The sequence below is a fragment of the Heterodontus francisci genome, chromosome 4, assembly GCF_036365525.1.
Source record: "Heterodontus francisci isolate sHetFra1 chromosome 4, sHetFra1.hap1, whole genome shotgun sequence".
Classification (NCBI taxonomy): Eukaryota; Metazoa; Chordata; class Chondrichthyes; order Heterodontiformes; family Heterodontidae; genus Heterodontus; species Heterodontus francisci.
This window is the reverse complement of record NC_090374.1, coordinates 198,853,631-198,873,707: the sequence shown is the minus strand read 5'-3', so window position 1 is coordinate 198,873,707 and position 20,077 is coordinate 198,853,631. Positions and strand designations below refer to the sequence as shown.

Genomic DNA, 20,077 nt, shown 5'->3' with positions numbered 1-20,077 from the left:
ACAGTTCCCTTCCCTTCCTCGACTTCTCTGTCTCCATCTCTGGGGATAGACTGTCCACTAATATTCATTATAAGCCCACCGACTCCCACAGCTACCTTGACTACACTTCTTCACACCCTGCTTCCTGTGAGGGCTCAATTCCATTCTCCCAATTTCTCCCTCTCCGACGCATCTGCTCTAATGATGCAACCGTCCACAATAGTGCTTCTGATATGTCTTCCATTTTCCTCAACCGAGGAATCCCCCCCCATTGTGCTTGACAGGGCCTTCAACCATGTCCAGCCCATTTCCCGCACTTCTGCCCTCATCCCTTCCCCTCCCTCCCAGAATGGCGACAGGGTTCCCCTTGTCCTCACTTTGCACTGCACCAGCCTGCACATCCAAGGGATCCTCCTCCTCCATTTCTGCCACCTCCAGCATGATGCAACCACCAAACGCATCTTCCCCTCCCTTCCACTGTCAGCATTCTGAAGGGATCATTCCCTCCCCGACACCCTGATCCAATCCTCCGTTACTCCCAACACCTCGTCTCATTCCTACGGCACCTTCCCATACAATCACAGGAGGTGTAATACCTGCCCATTTACCTCCTCTCTCCTCACTATCCAAGGCCCCAAACACTCCTTTCAGGTGAAGCAGCGATTTACTTGTACTTCTTTCAATGTAGTATACTGTATTGGCTGCTCACAGTGTGGTCTCCTCTACATTGGGGAGACCAAACGCAGATTGGGTGACCGCTTTGCGGAACACCTCCTCTCAGTCCGAAAACATGACCCCGAGCTTCCGCTCACTTGCCATTTCAACATCCCTCCCCACTCCCCTCCCTGCTCCCATGCCCACATCTCTGTCCTGGACCTACTGCAGTGTTCCAGTGAACATCAATGCAAGCTCGAGGAACAGCATCTCAGCTTCCGATTAGGCATTCTGCAGCCTACCAGACTGAACATTGAGTTCAATAATTTCTGAGCATGAATGACCCTTTTTTATTTTTATTTTATCTTGTTCCTTTTTTTTGTTTTTTAACCATGTGCCTGCCTACTGTTTTTCTCATCTTTATGCTTTTGGCTTTGGCTGCCAATTATTCTGTCATTACTATTCCCTCTGCACTAATGCTTTGTCTTTCACCACACCATTATCACATGTTCTTTGCGTTTGCCCCATGATCTCCCTGTCAGTTAATCTCTCCGGCCCTCTGTCCTACCACACTTCCCTTTTGTTCTCTTTTCTCCCACCCCTGCTTTATTTGCTTAAAACCTATTACATTTCTAACCTTTGCCAGTTCTGATGAAAGATCATTGACCTCTTGAAACGTTAACTCTGATCCTCTCTCCACAGTTGCTGGCAGACCTGCTGAGTATTTCCAGCACTTTCTATTTTTATTTCATAGTCCTTTTGGGCTTGTGTTTTGTTTCAGTTGATACCAAACAGCTTCAAATGATTCCTTGAGTAAGAAGTGAGCATGCTGGCTGACTGCATAGCTTTGCTGGCAGACAAGTGGAAATCTGATAACCCTGGGCCTTCTTGGACTGTGCATTACTGGGGCTTGCACCTTAGTCAGTCACATCTGGTACTAAATTGAGTAGCTAGTTCTGTCTCGGTTCTGTCACCTTGCCTGTTGCACTAGGTGCTTAGTGGAAAAGAGAGTGGGCATAAATTGTGTTCTTCCATTCCCCGACTCCTTGCAGCAGGTCTTTGAGTGCTAAGGTATCAAACTTGGCTTTCCTCATTGAAATATCTCATTTTGCAGCAATTTTGCTCAGTTAGTATCTGTGCTTGCCTTCCCACTGATCATTCAACTGTATAGCTTAAGTAAATGGTCCAATTTGTATGCTGAGTGAAACCTTTAATACATAACTCAAAATTCCAGAACTGTTTCACATTTGCCAATGCTGAACTATATCTGTTCACAGATCCTTGCAAGGCTTATTTCTCAGAGTCATTTGGACACCAAACAGGATTAATTTTTAAAATTAAAATGTTATCTATTTTTGCCTGCATCTTTAATTCAGGGTAGAGGTTGAGGAGTTGTGCAGTAACAGACACACATCTGGGGAATATCCATGATCTTGTCAGTTCAAAGAGACTGGTAATATCTCCAGCATTGGCACATAATTGTGGCACTGAGACTTTTTGAAACACTTTAAAAAAATATAATTAAAAAAACTAGCGTCACTTAATGTAAATACAGGTAATTGGTTTATTGTATTGGCAATCAACGTTTTGTTTTAATTGAGCTCAGAAGTAGTGAACTTTTCCGTCATCCGGGACATGATGAGGACTTTGCCACTTTTCTTATTGAAAATTTACAATAAATTAGACCAATGGATGCACCTGTTTGTTAGTGGTCAATATTTTCTTTCACTTGCAAAAATACAAAGGAAAGTTGCAGTACCAGTTGAAACTAACAGCTTTTAAAACATGGAAACAAGAGTTTCCACTTTGGGCACAATCAGGAAATTGCACTCAAAATGCCCTTGAAATTGTACTGGTTAGGTTACAATTTCCTGCTAAAATTTATTTGCATTATCACAAACATAAAATTTTCCATGAACCAGTGCAATTGTGCAGTATAACCAAGTAATTCCTTAGTTTTTTCTTCCCAATAAAAAGTATTCCTTGATGTATTTAAGAGTGGTAACTTGGTGCAGTTTTATTAATTCATCTGAAAATGGGGTTATTACTAGAAATAAATATTTTTAATAAGTGTCCAGTACGCCACCTGTGAGGAACCTGATTTTAAATCACTGAAAAAGACTTTTAAAAACAATACTGAAACATTTAATAGTTCCTTTGATGTACACCAATCAGTTTCTTAATATTTTTTTGAAATTACAACTTTTAAAATGTACCTACAAGTGCCTGTGTATCTAATAAAATGAGCACAGTTTGAAAAGCCTCGTCAAAGCAGTGCATTTGCTGGAACCTCAGTTTCAATCTGGGGGCATAGCCTGATGCGAGCGGATTGAATCTCGAACCAACGTAAAAAAATCGAGAATAACACGAACATAAATGGCTTTGGCCATAACTCGCTTATGTTTAAGATTCCATAATCTTTTGTGCTGATTTGGCTGATTCCTCCCAGATTGCACTATTATTAGTGGAAACTCTACCCTAAAGTTTCAAAATACAAATGATGACAGGGTCCCAAGCATTGCTTTTACCAAGGTACTAACATTTTAATGCAGGAAAGTTTGCCTTTGGGTGGTAGTGTAAAATGGACGATAATAAATGGGGATCAGCTGCCCATTGTACTTTGTTCCTAAGGGCGAGATGTATAACAGGAGGCTGATCAATAATTTTATGTAAGTATCTGTCATTAAATACAGACAAATATCTTCTTGGCTCCACATAATTTATCAAAAACAATAATATTCATCTTTGGATTCCTTATTGATAGAGTCGCCGTTAAGTGAATCTGCTGTCACACATCCGTCTGAGAAAGGGTCTATGTCTGAGGGCGTGCAGTGACCTGGTAAGTCATCAGCTAGTGTGTCCAGGTAACTTCCCACTGATATTCCATCAAGTCCATCACTGCCATCTTGCAGGCTGTTCCAACTGCCTCGGAGTGAAGTGCTCTGACTTTCCACCAAGCTGTACAGACTACTTGCCAAGCTGCTGCCCCTGCTGGCCATGGTGCTTTTCTCCTCCATCATCCACTTGATCGATTCAATACCTTCATTGATAGACAATAACTGATGCATCAACTTGACGTCGATTGCCCTGAGGCGAGCCTGGGGCAGAAAATGGCAAATAAATCAGTTCATTACATGAGCTTTACTTAACGCCATTAAAAGTATAGATATATAGCATATAGGCTTAAAGTTCCTCCGAGGTAAATTTGAAGTTTTATGTAACAATGTTGACATGACATTTTTAACTTTCGAAGCTGTATGTTTGACCTTTGGTTCCTATTCTAGTATTTTTGGCATCATTTTCAAAACAACGCTGAGCAACTCTTTGGAAATAGGACATCTTCAAACAGTAATACAATATATGTTATTCATAGGATCTGACTTTGTTTATATTCCCATTGTCCATAGTGAGTGTTGCAATTTTCCAGTGAATCCCTCTTTCAAGTAGCACTTAATTGAAGGATGTATTCATCTGTTGAAAGACACAAATTAAATTGGAACCTAACATCTGCTTATGGGCTGACGAAAAAACCTTGGGGTAAATTTTCTGGCCTTCTGCCTGGTGGAAACAGGGCAGAAAAATTTGTGAGCGATGACCTACCCTCCGCCACGGTCACCGTCATTATGCTTGTTCCCCGGGGCACACCACTGTGTAGTCTGAGCAGCCTCTTTAATCAGCCAGTAGGTCCAGTTAAAATGTTAATCGATGAACAAAGGACCACAATAGCTTTTTTTTTGTACTGAATTGGCTGGAGTGTATTCCACTAGTGCTCTGGCCGGTATTGTCCCTTCAGTCTGCAATACTGAATCATTGTACTGAGCTCCTAGTGTTGCCAATGATCCATACTGATCACATGAGCCACTACTCAATCTGACCACTGGCAAAATAAAAATGTCATTTTTGACCACAGTGATAATTCTTTGTTTCTCTCCACCCCGTTAATCCTCTAGTCTGGGCACTTTAACTACTCTCTACTCCCTGTGAGGCTACCGAATGCGCCCAATGTACTCCACTCTCCTTATATTCACAAAAAAGGTCTTCATCTTTGACTGATGTCATTGGGAGATTATTAGTGATTACATTAGTTAGTTATTAAACAACTTTTTTATGACTCTACGCACAATGAACTCCCTGAAAGAAAGAGGTATATGTTTCCTTAATGTGAGAAGAGGAAATTTGATAGACAATCACTGTTGCAATAAAATTACAGCTCAAGAGAAACCTTTTTCTGGTTTCAGGCTTGTCCACCTAGGCTGGCAAGGATTGCTTGGTTTACGGATACGGAGCTGGAAAACTAAATGACAGGTTAAAAAACGAAGTGTTAGGAATGTGAAAAATCTATGGGCACATATTAATCCTGGATTGAAGATATTAAATATACTGCATGTATGTTATGAGTGAAAACTTTGCAATTCATATTTAAAAGGGCGCTGACAATGAAAAAGTGACAGATCAATTTTGATTGTTCACCACATGTACAATGTAAGCTCAAAATTGAGCATCCATGAGGTGCTGTGGGCCTTCAGCAGCAGCAAAATTGCAATTCACAACAATCTGTGACCTCATGACCAGCATATCCCTCACTCTACCATTACCACCAAGCCCACCTTGAGTCAATAAGGAGTGTAGAACATCAGGCTAGAAGCAGCAAAATGATGGCTGATCTTCTACCTCAGCTTTACATTCCCACAATATCCCCATATCCCTTAATTCCCTTTGTAGCCCAAAAATCTATCAATCTGTTTTGAATGTACTCGATGACTGTTTATGTCCCTCTACGGCATCTTTGCATTCTCCTCACCGCTTAGTTTCCCACCTTACTTTGTACCATCTGAAAACTTGGTTACGTTATATTCAATCCCCTCATTTAAATCATTAATATAGATGGTAAACATCTGAGGCCCAAGTGCTGATCCTTGTGGTACCCCGCTGGTCACAGCCTGCAAAACCAAAAATGTTCCATTTATTCCTACTCGCTGTTCTCTGTCCATTCACCAGTTCTCAGTCCAGGCTAATATATTACTTCCAATCCCATGAGTCCTAATTTTGTGTAATAACCTGTGTGGCACTTTATCAAATGCTTTCTGAAAATCCAAATATACTACATCCACTGGTTCCCCCTTATCCATCTTACTAGTTGCATCCTCAAAAAACTCTTAACAGATTTGTTAAACACAATTTCCGTTTCGTAAGACATGGATATATGATTTTCTAAGTGCCCTGTTACCATGTCCCTAATAATAGATTCTAGTATTGTGCCTTCTGCTGATGTTAGCTAACTGGCCTATAGTTCCTCATTTTCTCTCTTGTTCCTTTCCTCAATAGTGGGATTATGTTTGCTCTTCTAGAATCTGAGGTATTCTGGAAGATCAAAAGCAATGCCGCCTGTGGGCCTGTCATCCAATTAAGGACAACAGGTAGGCTGCTGATGTTTACTTTACTTTAGAGTTACAGCACTTTAACAGGCCCTTCGGCCCACCGAGTCTGTGCCGACCATCAACCACCCATTTATACTAATCCTACACTAATCCCGTATTCCTATCACATCCCCACCTATCCCTATATATTTCCCTACCACCTACCTATACTAGGGGCAATTTATGATGGCCAATTAACCTATCAACCTGCAAGTCTTTGGCATGTGGGAGGAAACCGGAGCACCCGGAGGAAACCCACGCAGACACAGGGAGAACTTGCAAACTCCGCACAGGCAGTACCCAGAATCGAACCCGGGTCCCTGGAGCTGTGAGGCTGCGGTGCTAACCACTCTGGCACTCTGGCTCAGTCAGAGGGTCGGAAATTCTAAAGCCTCAACAGTACCACTAGGAGAGATGGTCGCTGCTGAGGCAGGCAGCAGACCTCAGGAGCTTGGACAAGTAAGTAAAAAAATTAATTTAGGGGGCCAAAGTTTGGTGGGGAAAACCCTCCGGGGAGATCGGTAGGGACACAGGGGCTGCCTTCCCTACCTGTGGCTCTTTCTTTGCACTTTGGAGCCTGTGGCTCTGATGGGCGCCCACCCCCCCCAACTACCCCCGCCCCACCAAATCTGCTGTAGGGCAGTGGAGCTTCTTCACCGCCAGCAAAATGGCTGCATAAAATAGTTCCTTAATAGGGTCTTTAAGTATGCAGCTCAGCTGCCACTTCCTGGGAGTGAACAAGCAGCTGCTCCGCATCTAGTCCTGCTGCTGGGAGAATGCCCCGGTGTCGGGACTGCTTCGGGGAGCCATTCTGATATGGCTCCCTGTTATTTTACTGGCACCCCTCTCCTCCCAACCCACCAACCAGAAGCCGGTAAAATTCTACCCAAATTCTTTGTCATTTCCATTACAATTTCACCTGTCTCTGTCTCTGCTGTCTCGATTTAATTAATCTCTTCCTATATTCATACCTATAGAAACGTTTGGAAATTGTTTTTATGTCTCTTGCTAGTCTACTCTTGCTTTCTCTTTACTCTTTCTTGATTAATTTCTTGGTCCTCCTTTGTTGAATTCTAAAATCCTTCCAATCCTCAGGCTTATTCCTCTTTTTTGGCAACATTATGAGTCTTTTCCTTTGATCTAATACCATCTCTAACTCCTCTTGTTTGCCACAGTTGGATCATTTTTCCCGTGGTTACTTTTGTGCCATAAAGGAATGTATATTTGTTGTAAATGATGTATTAATTCTTTAAATGCTAGCCGTTACTTGTCTAATGTCATATCTTCCCAATCTCCCTTAGCCAAATCACCCCTCATCCCTGTGTAATTTGCTTTGTTCAGCGTTAAGATCCTAGTTGTGGACTTAACTGAATCACTTTCAAACTCACTATAGAATTCTATCATATTATGGCCACTCTTCCCTAGAGACCCCTTTACTATATGGTTATTAATTAAACCATTCTCATTGCACAGTACCAGATCCAAAAGAGCCTGTTCACCAAAATAAAAGCAAAATACTGCAAATGCTGTTCACCAGTTGTTTCCAGTTCCAGAAAACTATCTTATATGTATTCCATGAACTCGTCCTCCACACTATTACTGCAAATTTGTTGTGCCTCGTCTATATGAAGAGGAAAGGCCCCTTACTAAATGCACCTTAAATTTCCTGCTGTGCTATACTACAACCACTGTTAAGGGGCCTATAAACAACTCCCACCAAAGTTTTCTGCCCCTTTTTGTTTCCTAGTTCCACCCAACCTGATTCTACTTGATTTTTTAAGCTGAGATGATTTCTTTCTTCTGTCTTTACCCCATCATTTATTATCAGGGCTATCCTCTTCCTTTTTCATTTTGCCTGTCTCGTCTAAAAGTTAAGCTTCCTGGAATATTTAGTTCTCAACCTTGGTCACTTTGCAGCCACGTCTCCACAATGGCTATTAGATCAAATGTATTAATTTCAATCTGTGCTATTAATTCATCTAATTTGTTGTGAATACGTTGCGCATTCAGATATCGCGCCTTCAGCTTTGACTTTTTTCTAACTTTCCCTGCCGTCACCTTAGTCACTAATGCCCTTCGTTACTCTCACTGTCCCTTCCTGGCCCACTCTGCTTATTTTGACCCAAACTGCTGCTCCATCTTGACATTTCCCTTGCTACTTCTGAACTTATCTTTCCAGAACCCTCCCACCTAGTTTAAAGTCCTGGGTTGCTGGTTCATAATCCTGGAAGTTCCTAGCAAACAGCACTGTGGGAGTTCCTTCACCACACAGACTGCTGCGATTCAAGAAGGCAGCTCACCACCACCACCTTCTCAAGGGCAATTAGGGATGGGCAATTAATGCTGGCCTTGGCAGCAATGCCCACATCCCATGAACGAGTAAAAAGAAAATAATGTTGGGTGTAAATCATGTGGAAATGATCTACTGCATGATGAGGATGCAGTAAGATCACGACTGCTCAGCACTAACAGCTTTTCTTGCTCTCTTTCCTTTCCAGCAATAAAGCCAAACCTTTTTAAAAATGAAATGGTCATAATGAATATATTTTGGAATTATTATGTTGTAGCTTCTCCAGGGATGCCTATCTTGCTGTTGAAAAGGCCATGTTAGCTAAGGTGCAAGATAGAATAAAATCTATGAGATATGTGAACGATGGGCTGAATCTTCTTTACCTGCCGTCGATGGCCCACCCGTGTGGGCCGCATTTCGCGGAGCCACCACAATCTTTCGTTCGGCAGCTCATTTAAATAGCCGGGTCAGCGCCCCACCCCTGCCCCCACCCCACCGATTACATGGAGAGGGCTGGTGGTCCATCCCCGGCAATGGTGTTAGCTGCCTGTGTGCAGGGACTGGCACCATTTTTAAAGGACTGTCAGCCCTACTGGGAAATTTAAATATTTAAAGATAAAGAAAAAAATAATAACATTTCTTCTGCCCTTCTCCCACCAACCCCATAACAATTAAATTAATTATTTTCCCTCTCCCCCACCCACCTCCAAAGCACTTACCTTGTCCATCTGACCTTTCGCCCTGCTCAAACTACATAAACTTTAAACTATAATCCTTCCCGCCATCCCCTATACCGATGATGTTATTTTGACCCCGCCCCAAATCCCCCCACCCCTCCTGCACTGATAAACTTACTTCCTCCTCCCTCCCCCCACAATGTGGCGCCTCGTTTCCCCGGATGGGGATCCGAAGGCGCGGGAGTGCCAGCCATCGGGTCAAAGTTCACAGCAGGCCATCAGGCAGCGACGCGAATGTCATTTATTTGTTCATTTTAATTTATTTAAATATTCAAATGGGGGTCCCGTCGCCAAGCAGCGGGGGGGGGGGGGTGGTGGTGGGGGGCGGTGGTGTGCACACATGCCTCGGCACCAACAGAAATATTGGGCTGGACCCTCCCAGCAACAGGGTCCGTGGCAGTCCTCTCCCAGAGGCATCTTCAGGCCCTCCCCGTCACCACCACCGAACCCGATGCCTGGGGAAGAACAAAATCCAGCCATATTTGTGGAATCACTTACCTTTAAGATTAACTCAGTAATTGATAGGGCAAAGGGGGACTTTTTGTTTCTGGAAATATTGCATGACAATTTAAAAAATATCAGGTTTTTTTACTGCAGGGAAATCAACCATGTCAGGACTGGAGACCAGTTTAAGAGCCCAATTCTGACCTAGCTGATCCCAGAACATGCCAGTGTCTAGGCAGTGTGCATTCCTGGCAGCCGGTCAGTCAAGTTTCTTTGCCTCAGTTTTTTGGTTGTTTCACGGCTTGGCTGTTCGAGGTGCAACTCCACTACAGTGAAGCATTCCACCAATGGAAAGGGAAGCCCAGAAATCTCACACATGTCATGTGTAACTCCGGGATACTGTGATTCAATACTGGTAACAATTGTACACACTGGCTGTGATGTAGCCTTATGGAATATTCACGTACCATCTGCTCCTACCCCACTTCAAGTTCTCAGGTAACTATTCATTCAAAACAGATTGTTTCTGTGCATGAGTGATTAGTTCACTTTCTGTTACATCCTGTTGTTACATGTATAAACATATAGTGCCAAATAAAATTGTCAAAACAGTACATATGGTGTACAGACGGTGGCTTGAAACTCGGCCACGATCTACACCTGTGTAATTCTTGTGTGACATTGGCCCAGCAATCCAACACTGCAGATATTTTATTTTAACCCAGCGTCATGCCCAGTGGAGGCATGTTCTATTCATAACTTTAAACATGGACTATATTCAGCATAGCATCTTCTGGAACTGAATTTTCCTTTTTACAATGGACATTAAAAGTGGGCATGGGCTGCAATGATGGTCACTGAAGGTCAGCTGACCTTTGGCCTATGTATTCAAAAACTGACTCACTGTCCCAAAAGGACAAAAGAATACCTTCCAGACTAAGATGTGTCATCAACGCCTATCCTGGATCTATCAGGAGATATTCCTGAATTGAATGGGTTTTTCCTGAAACAACGAAGGTGATTGTCTTAACCCTCCTCAAGATGAATGTCTTACAATGATAAACCAGGATGGGGGCTAATCAACTTTGGAAAAGGAACTGTGAGAAGTCAGGGGCAGCCATGTTGGTCGCCTTTTAAAAAGAGAATTAAAATGCAGATGCAGGAAAAGGCAGCAAGCAGACAATGCAGTACCATCATATCTTAAAAGAACTGGAGGTCTCCAAGACTGTTTCTTTTCCACCAGTACAGAAAACCGACCTCTTGGTAATGAGACTACAAGCAACTAACTTCATCATCTGCTGAATATCCACCTCTTTGAGAGAGTCCTGCAACGGCTTCGATATGTGACTCCGGCTCTCGAATCCACCTAACTACACTTCAGGAGTGAAAATGCCTGCTTCACTGGGCCCGCAATGCATGCCTTTTCCCCAGGGTCAGCCAAATCACCTGATTTATGAACTATTCCTTTGCTTGTAATTTGTAAAATTGTATTATCCTGTTTAACGGCTTTCTTTCTTGAGTGTGTGTGTGTCTGTGTGCGCGTGAGTGGTGCTGAGTGATGTCGCATTAGACTTTCAGGTAGAACACGTGAATAAAAATGATCCTATTTATTTAAACCCATGAAAAGTGTGCTGCTAGTTATTCAGATTGGCCATAACTCAGGGATTAAGAAACACACACATCTTCCTTGTCACTGATTACTGACAGTACAGGGGAAAAAACTGGGATTTCAGTTCTTTCTCAATTCTGTCCATAACAGGATTGGGGACTCGTCCGGGATCTGAACCAATTAGACTAAAACGAGTCGAATATGACATTGAAATAATAAATTGGAAGCAAAGGGGAAAAGTTCAATAGTTGAAATTGTTTCTTCAAAAAAAAAAGGACGACAGCAGCGGGCTTTACGTATACTAACAAATGAAAATAGAATGGCTGACTTTAACGTGAAATCTTTTGTAGAACAGGAGGATTTAACTTGGCATAATTTAACTTACCTTAACCATTGAACAGCTCAGAGCAGTAGGTGACAAGGTGAAATTTAGTGTGAGGAAAAGGGCTAGAAGACCTGAGGTGCTAAAAATGCTGGCCAAGCATTTTCCCCTCGCCCCAGAACTGGAACAGGCAGAAGATATAGAACCTGAAACAGACAAGATTACCTTACCTTTTTTATGCTTATGCTTTAAGTTGACAGTTTTATACTGGTGTGAGCTCAATGCTATTCTCATAATGGTATAATGCTGGAAATATACATTAATTCATAGAGACATTATTGCAAAATTTGGCCTTCCCTGACAGCAATGTGGATTGGAGATGAGGGATAAGTACTGAAAATAAAGAAGGAAGCAAAGTAAATGCATGAAGATCCTTGTACAAATACCATTAATATTTGCAGCAAGAGTAATGGCTCCAGCCTATAAGTCATCAATCTATGGTTACAATAGGAGAGATCATAATTAGAACATTTTTCATGTCATTTGTTGGCTGATGTGAGAAAATAGATGAAAAAGGAAAATAAAAACTTGCATTTATGTAGCACCTTTCCTGACATCTCACACAGCTTTACAGGCAATGAAATACTTTTGATGTGCAGTCACTGTTGTAATGTAAGAAATGCGGCAGCCAATTTTGCACACAAAGAGGAATGTGATAATGATCATATAATCTGCTCTGAGGGATAAATATTAGTCAGGATACCTCCCCTGCTCTTCTCAAACTCGTGCCATGGGGACTTTTATGTACACCTGAGATGTCAGACAGTGCCTCGGTTTAATGCCTCATGCGAAAGACATGCCTCTGACAGTGCATCACGACTTCGGTACTGAACTGGAGTATCAATCTTGTTTTTTTTGTGCTCAAGTCTCTGGAGTGGGATTTGAACCCACAACCTTCTGACTCAGAGGCAAAAGTGCTACCATGTGAGCCACAGCTGACAGAATCAGCAATCATTTTGGTACATTTAGAACTCTTGGCTGGTCAAAGCAGGCTATTTATCTCAGAAGATGAATTTAGTGCAATGGACCCTCCATGCTATTTTTACAGTGGAACTGACAGACTTAGTCGCACCAATCTCAAACTTGTCTAGGATATGAAAATGTACATTTAACACACCTTTATTACAGTCCACTTACATGGGTAAGTTAAAGCAGAAAATGAAAGCTTATGACAATCACAAAAAACTTGATACTTTAGAAAGCCTAGAGGAGTATAGAAAGTGCAGGAGTGAAGTAGAAAAGGAAATTAGAAAAGCAAAGAGAGGACATGAAAAATTATTGGCAGGTAAAACTCAAGGAAAACCTGAAGATTATTTATCAGTACATTAAGAGCAAGAAGAAAACTAAGGAAAGGGTAGGGCTTATCAAAGATGTAAAAGGGAACTTATGCGTAGATACAGAAGGTGTGGGCAGGGTTCTTAATTAGTTTTTTGTTTGTCTTTACAAAGCAGAGGGCTGATGCAGACATTGTAGCTAAAGAGGTGGTGTGTGAAATACGATAAGCGTAATGAAAGAGGAAGTACTAGAGGGTCTGACATCATTGAAAGTGGATCAATCGCCAGGGCTGGATGGATTGCATCCCAGGTTGTTAAAGGAAGCCAGGGAGGAAATAGTGGATGCGCTGAGGATCATCTTCAAATCCTCACTAGATACAGACGGGGTACCAGAGGATTGCAGGTCTGCGAACATTATACCATTGTTTAAATAGGGTGTGAGGGATAGGCCAAATAATTATAGGCCGGTCAGTCTGACCTCGGTGGTGGGTAAATTAATAGAGTCAATTCTGAGGGACATGATAAACTGCCACTTAGAAAGGCACGCATTAATCAGGGATAGTCAGCATGGATTAGTTAAGGGAAGGTCATGTCTTACTGTAATAAAAGCAAAGTACTGCAGATGCTGGAAATCTGAAATAAAAACAAGAAAGTGCTGGAAATACACAGCAGTTCTGCTAGCATCTGTGGAGAGAGAAGCAGAGTTAACGTTTCAGGTCAGTGACTCTTCATCAGAACTGGCAGATATTAGAAATGTAAAAGGTTTTAAGCAAGTAAAGTGGGGGTGGGGCAAGAGATAACAAAAGGGAAGATGTTGATAGGACAAAATCACAGAGAATAACTGACTAGAAGTTCATGGAGCAAAGGCAAAGAATATGTTAATGGTGTGGTGAAAGACAAAGCGTTAGCACAGAGCGGGTGTTAATTGACTGTAAAATGAACAGCCCTGGCCCCAAGCATAAACATTAAAAAAGTGGGCAGGCACAGTAGAAACTAACTAAACAAACTAAAATAAATTAAACAAATAAAAAAGAAAAAATAACTAAAAATATAAATAAAAAGGGGGGCCTGTCATGCTCTGAAATTATAGAACCATATGTTCAGTCCGGCAGGCTGTAGCGTGCTAAGCAGTAAATGAAATGCTGTTCCTCGAGCTTGCGTTGATGTTCGCTGAAACACGGCAGCAAATACAGGACAGAGATGAGGTGGGGGGGGTGGTGGTGTTGAAATGGACAGCAACTGGAAGCTTAGGGTCATGCTTACGGACTGAGCGGAGGTGCTCTGCAAAGCACTCATCCAATCTGCGTTTGGTAAAACGTATGAAAATGTAAAACGTACAAACGTTTCAACACACACCCCTGCTCTCATGCCCACATCTGTCCTAGGATTGCTGCAGTGAACATCAACGCAAACTCGAGGAACAGCATCAGACTGAATATTTAGTTCAATAATTTCAGAGCATGACGGGCCCCCCTTTTTATTTTTATTTTTAGTTATTTTTTTCTTTTTTATTTGTTTATTTTATTTTAGTTTGTTTAGTTTGTTTCTGTTGTGCCTACCCACTTTATTTTTCATGTTTGTGCTTGGGGCCAGGGCTGTTCATTTTTCTGTCGATTAACACCCTATCTGTACTAATGCTTTGTCTTTCAACACACCATTAACATACCATTTGCTTTTGCCGCATGACCTTCTGGTCAGTTATTCTCTGTGACCCTGTCTTATCAACACCTTCTCTTTTGTTAACTCCTGCCCCACCCCCGCTTTACTTGCTTAGAATCTTTTACATTTCTAATATTTGTCAGTTCTGATGAAGGATCACTGACCTGAAATGTTAACTCTGCTTCTCGCTCCACAGATTCTGCCAGACCTGCTGAGTATTTCCAGCATTTCTTGTTTTTATGTCATGTCTTACTAACTTGATTGATTTTTTTGAGGAAGTAACAAGGAGGATTGATGAGGGTAGTGCAGTAGATGTGGTTTACATGGATTCTAGTAAGGCATTTGGCAAGGTCCCACATGGCAGACTGGTCAGTAAAATGAAAACCCATGGGACACAGGGGAATGTGGCAGGTTGGATCCAAAATTGGCTCAGTGACAGGAAACAAAGAGTAGTAGTCGACAGATGTTTTTGCGAATGGAAAGCGATGGCGTTCCACAGGGCTCAGTGTTGGGTCACTTGCTGTTTGTTGTATATATTAATGATTTGGACTTAAATGTGGGAGGCATAATTGGAAAATTTGCTGATGACACAAAAATTGGCCTTGTAGTTGATAGTGAAGAGGATAACCGTAGATTCCAGAATGATATCAATGGTTTAGTTGACTGGGCGGAAAAGTGGCAAATGGAATTCAATCCAGAGAATTGCGAGGTAATGCATTTGGAGAGGGCAAATAAAGTGAGGGAATACACAATAAACGGTAGGATACTGAGAGGGGTAGAAGAAGTGAGAGACCTTGGAATGCATGTCCACAGTCCCTAAAGGTGGCAGGACAGGTAGATAGAGTGGTGAAGAAGGCATATGGAATGCTTTCTTTTATTAGCCGAGTATAGAATATAAGAGTAGGGATGTAATGCTGGAACTGTATAAAACCTTGGTTAGGCCACAGCTGGGGTATTTCATACACTTCTGGTCACCACATTACAGGAAGGACATAATTGCTCTGGAGAGAGTACAGAAGAGATTTACAAGAATGTTGCCAGAGCTTGAAAGTTGCAATTATGAGGAAAGATTGGATTGGCTAGGGCTGTTTTCCTTGGAACAAAGGAGGCTGAGGGGTGACTTAATTGATGTGTACAAAATTATGCGGGGCCTAGATAGAGTAGACAGGAAGGACCTGATTCCCCTGGCGGAGAGGTCAATTACTGGGGGCACAGGATTGTTAGAAGGATTAGAGGGGACATGAGGAAAAACCTTTTCAATTAGAGGATGGTGGGTGTCTGGAATTCACTGCCAGGAACAGTGGTGGAGGAAGAAACCCTCAACTCATTTAAAAGGTACCTGGACATGCACCAGTAACCTATGAGGCTATGGACCAGGCGCTGGAAGGTGGGATTAGATTTGGGTGGCTGTTTTTTTTCCCGGCCGGCACCGACATGATGGGCTGAATGGCCTCCTCCTGTGCTGTAATTTTTCTATGGTTCTATGTAAAGAGATACTAGCCCTATTGTTTATGGTGGTGGTGAGACAATTAGTTCCCACACACGGTGGAGTGAAAACTCCACAAGGTCTGTGTTTTTTTTACAACAGGATCCTCACCCGGTTGGGGGTGGGTGGGTGCAGCGGGGTGTTGGAGACAGCGGGAAGGTGCGGTCAGTGATAACGGAGAGGATTGGTGACACTACAGGAGACATATCGGCCATAATTGATTCAAGCTCCCCGACAGTACCACTGGAATAATTAGCTGCGGTATTATGCTTTCTGTTTCATCATATCCCAAGGCCTGGGAAACCCAGCTGTCCAGGGTTAAATCCCGAAGAGAGATAAAATATGATGCGCACAGTCTCATTAAAATATTTAAATCAGCAATCGCCTCCTGGGAGTAGCTTGGTTGCCTGCCCCAGTCCTGCCTGCATTAAAACTGGAAGTGAATAGCTTCGAAGCAGGTTGGGTTAGGGTTTAAGATTTTTGAACTTTTAACATCCCACTCAAATAAAACATCCAACTTCGAGGGTTAAAATTCCTCTTAGTGTAGCTGCATTCGGAAGCTTTCGAGAACGGCTAAAAGTCTGCTCATAAAATTCTATTGTCGAATAGCTGCAGCAAGCTGATGTGGAAGTATGTCGTACACTTGTTGCAGCCAAATCTTTCTTTTTATTGTGACAAACTTCTTTAAAAATTAAAAGTAAGGGGAAAGTTCCTGTAATTGCAAAGCTGGTGTTGATGTGCACTATCCAAAGCTGAGCTAAACAGACCCAAAAAGGCCCAAGTTCAAATCCCAGCAGGTGTTGAGTTTACTGATATTAACCAGGGCCGCACTTGGGGAATTGACTTGAGAAGGGAAACGTTATCAGGATTTCAGTTATCCAGTGAGCCCTGCTGGAAAGCGCATGCGTGTATATAGCAGGGGGAGGCAATGGCGTAGTTGTATTGTCACTGGACTAGTGACCCAAAAACCTAGAGTATTGTTCTGGAGACATGGATTCAAATCCCACCATGGCAGAAGGAGGAAGTTTAATTGAATGCAATTAATAAATCTGGAATTAAAAGCGAGCCTAAAAATAGCCATGAAACCATTGTCGTAAAAACCCATCTGGTTCACTAATGTCCTTTCTGAAAGGAAATCTGCTGTCTTCACCTGGTCTGGCCTACATGTGACTCCAGACCCACAGAAATGTGACTGACTTTGAAATGACCTAGCAAATCACTCAGTTGAATTAAACCACTACAAAGTCAATAAAGAATGAAAACGGCATCGACCTAGGCACTGAAAATGGCAAACTCAGCCCGTCAGACCTGCAAAGTCCTCCTGACGAGCATTTGGCCGATTGTGACAAAATTGGGAGAGCTGTCCCACAGACTCGTCAAGCAACAGCCTGACATAATAATAAAAAAAATACTGGAAATCTGAAATAGAAACAAAAAGTGCTGGAAATACTCAGCAGTTCTGGCAGCATCTGTGGAGAACGAAGCAGAGTTAACGTTTCAGGTCTGTGATCTTTCATCAGAACTGGCACAGGTTAGAAAAGAATTAGGTTTTAAGCAAGTGAAGGGGAGGGGTTGGGGGAGAGAACAAAGGGGAAGGTGTTTGATAGGGCAGAGGGAGATTAAATAACAAAGCTGTCCTGGGACAAAGGCAAAGAGTTAATTAATGCTTGTGGTGAAAGACAAAGCATTAGTCCAGAGAGAGTGTTAATGGCAGAATGATGAGCAACTCTGATGACATGAAAAACAGGCACATTAAAAAATAAAATATAAAAAGGCCAGTCATGCCCTGAAGTTATTGAACTCAATGTTCTATCCACAAGGTTGCAGAGTGCCTAATCAAAAGATCAGGTGCTGCTCCTTGAGCTTGTGTTGATGTTCACTGGAATACTGGAGCAGGCCAAAGATAGAAATGTTGGCACGAGAGCAGGGGGGAGTATTGAAATGGCAAGCAACCGAAAGCTCAGGGTCATGCTTTCAGACTGAGTTGAGGTGTTCCGCAAAGTGATCACCCAATCTGCGTTTGGTCTCCCCGATGTAGAGGAGACCACATTGTGAGCAGCGAATACTGTATACGAACTTGAAAGAAGTACAAGTAAATTGCTGCTTCACCTGAAAGGAGTGTTTGGGACCTTGGATAGTGAGGAGAGAGGAGGTAAAAGGGTAGGTATTACACCTCCTGCGATTGTTTGGGAAGGTGCCATGGGAATGGGAGGAGGTGTTGGGGGTAATGGGACAGTGGACCAGGGTGTCGCGAAGGGAATGACATAGTCATACTCACGGAATCACGCCCTACAGACAATGTCATAGACACTGCCATCACCATCCCTGGGTATGTCCTGTCCCAATGGGAGGACAGATCCAGCAAAGGTGGCGGCAAAGTGGTATACAGTGAGGAGGGAGTTCCCCTGGGAGTCCTCAACATCAACCCCAGACCACATGAGGTCTCATGGCATCAGGTCAAACATGGGCAAGGAAACCTCCTGTAGATTACTACCTACCACCCCTGCCACCAACTGATGAATTAGTCATCCTCCATGTTGAACACCACTTGGAAGAAGCACTAAGGGTCGCAAGGACGCGGAATGTATTCTGGGTGGGGTACATCAATGTCCATTATCAAGAGTGGCTCAGTAGCACCATTACTGGCCGGGTCCTAACGGACATAGCTGCGTGACTGGGCCTGCGGCAGGTGGTGAGGAAACCAAAAAGAGGGAAAACATACTTGACCTCGTCGTCACCAATCTGCCTTCCACAGACAGTATTGGTAGGAGTGAGCACCACAAATTCCTTGTGGAGACAAAGTCCGTCTTCACATTGAGGATACTCTCCATCATGTTGTGTGGCACTGCCACCGTGCTAAATGGGGTAGATTTCAAACAGATCTAGAAACGCAAAGCTGGGCATCCATGAGGTGCTGTGGGCTGTCAGCAGCAGCAGAATTGTATTCAACCACAATCTGTAACTTCATAATCTGGCATATTCCCCACTCTACCAATACCATCAAGCCAGGGGAAGAACCCTGGTTCAATGAAGAGTGCAGGAGGGTATGCCAGGAGCAGCACCAGGCATACCTCAAAATGAGCTGTTAACCTGGTGAGGCTACAACACAGGACAACTTGCATGCCAAACAACAGAAGCAGCATGCAATAGACAGAACTAAGCGATCCCACAACCAATGAACCAGATCTAAGCTCTGCAATCCTGCCATATCCAGTCGTGAATGGTGGTTGACAATTAAACAACTGACAGAAAGAGGTGGCTCCACAAATATCCCCATCCTCAATGGTGGGGGAGTCCAGCACATCAGTGTAAAAGATAATGCTGAAGCATTTGCAACAATCTTTAGCCAGAAGTGCCGAGTTGATGATCCATCTCTGCCTCCTCCTGAAGTCCCCAGCATCACAGATGCCAGTCTTTAGCCAATTCGATTCACTCTGTGTGATATTAAGAAACGACTGAAGGCACTGGATACTGCAAAGGTTATGGGCCCTGACAATAATCCAGCAATAGTAGTGAAGACATGTGCTCCAAAACTAGTCACGCCCCTCGCCAAGCTGTTTCAGTACAGCTACAACACTGGCATCTACCCGGCAATGTGGAAAATTGCCCAGGTATGTGCTGCACACAAAAAGCAGGACAAATGCAGCCCAGCCAATTACTGCCCCATCAATCTACTCTCAATCATCAATAAAATGATGGAAGGTGTCACCGACAGTGCTATCAAGCAGCACTTGCTTAGCAATAACCTGCTCACTGATGCTCAGTTTGGATTCTGCCAGGGCCAGTCAGCTCCTGACCTCATTACAGCCTTGGTTCAAACATGGACAAAACAGCTGAACTCAAGAGGTGAGATGAGTATGACTGCCCTTGACATCAAGGCAGTATTTGACCGAGTATGGCATCAAGAAGCCCTAGCAAAACTGGAGTCAATGGGAATCAGGGCGAAATTTCTCCATTGGTTGGAGTCATACCTAGCATAAAGGAAGATGGTTGTCATTGTTGGAGGTCAATCATCTGAGCTCCAGGACGTCACTGCAGGAGTTCCTCAGGGTAGTGTCTCAGGCCCAACCATCTTCAGCTGCTTCATCAATAACCTTCCTTCAATCATAAGGTCAGAAGTGGGGATGTTCGCTGGTGATTGCACAA

The 20,077-nt window shown here is 43.1% G+C and overlaps 1 protein-coding gene across 1 annotated transcript in view; it reads right to left on the bottom strand.

Annotated features, from left to right (window-relative positions):
* Positions 1 to 903: 903 nt before the first annotated feature.
* LOC137369471 (leucine rich adaptor protein 1-like) overlaps positions 904 to 20,077 on the bottom strand; it is a 38,365-nt gene continuing 19,191 nt past the window's right edge. Inside the window, exon 2 of the mRNA XM_068030725.1 lies at positions 904 to 3,731. Coding sequence (XP_067886826.1) covers positions 3,357 to 3,731 — 375 coding nt within the window. The 3' untranslated portion in view covers positions 904 to 3,356. The remainder of the gene's footprint in view (positions 3,732 to 20,077) is intronic.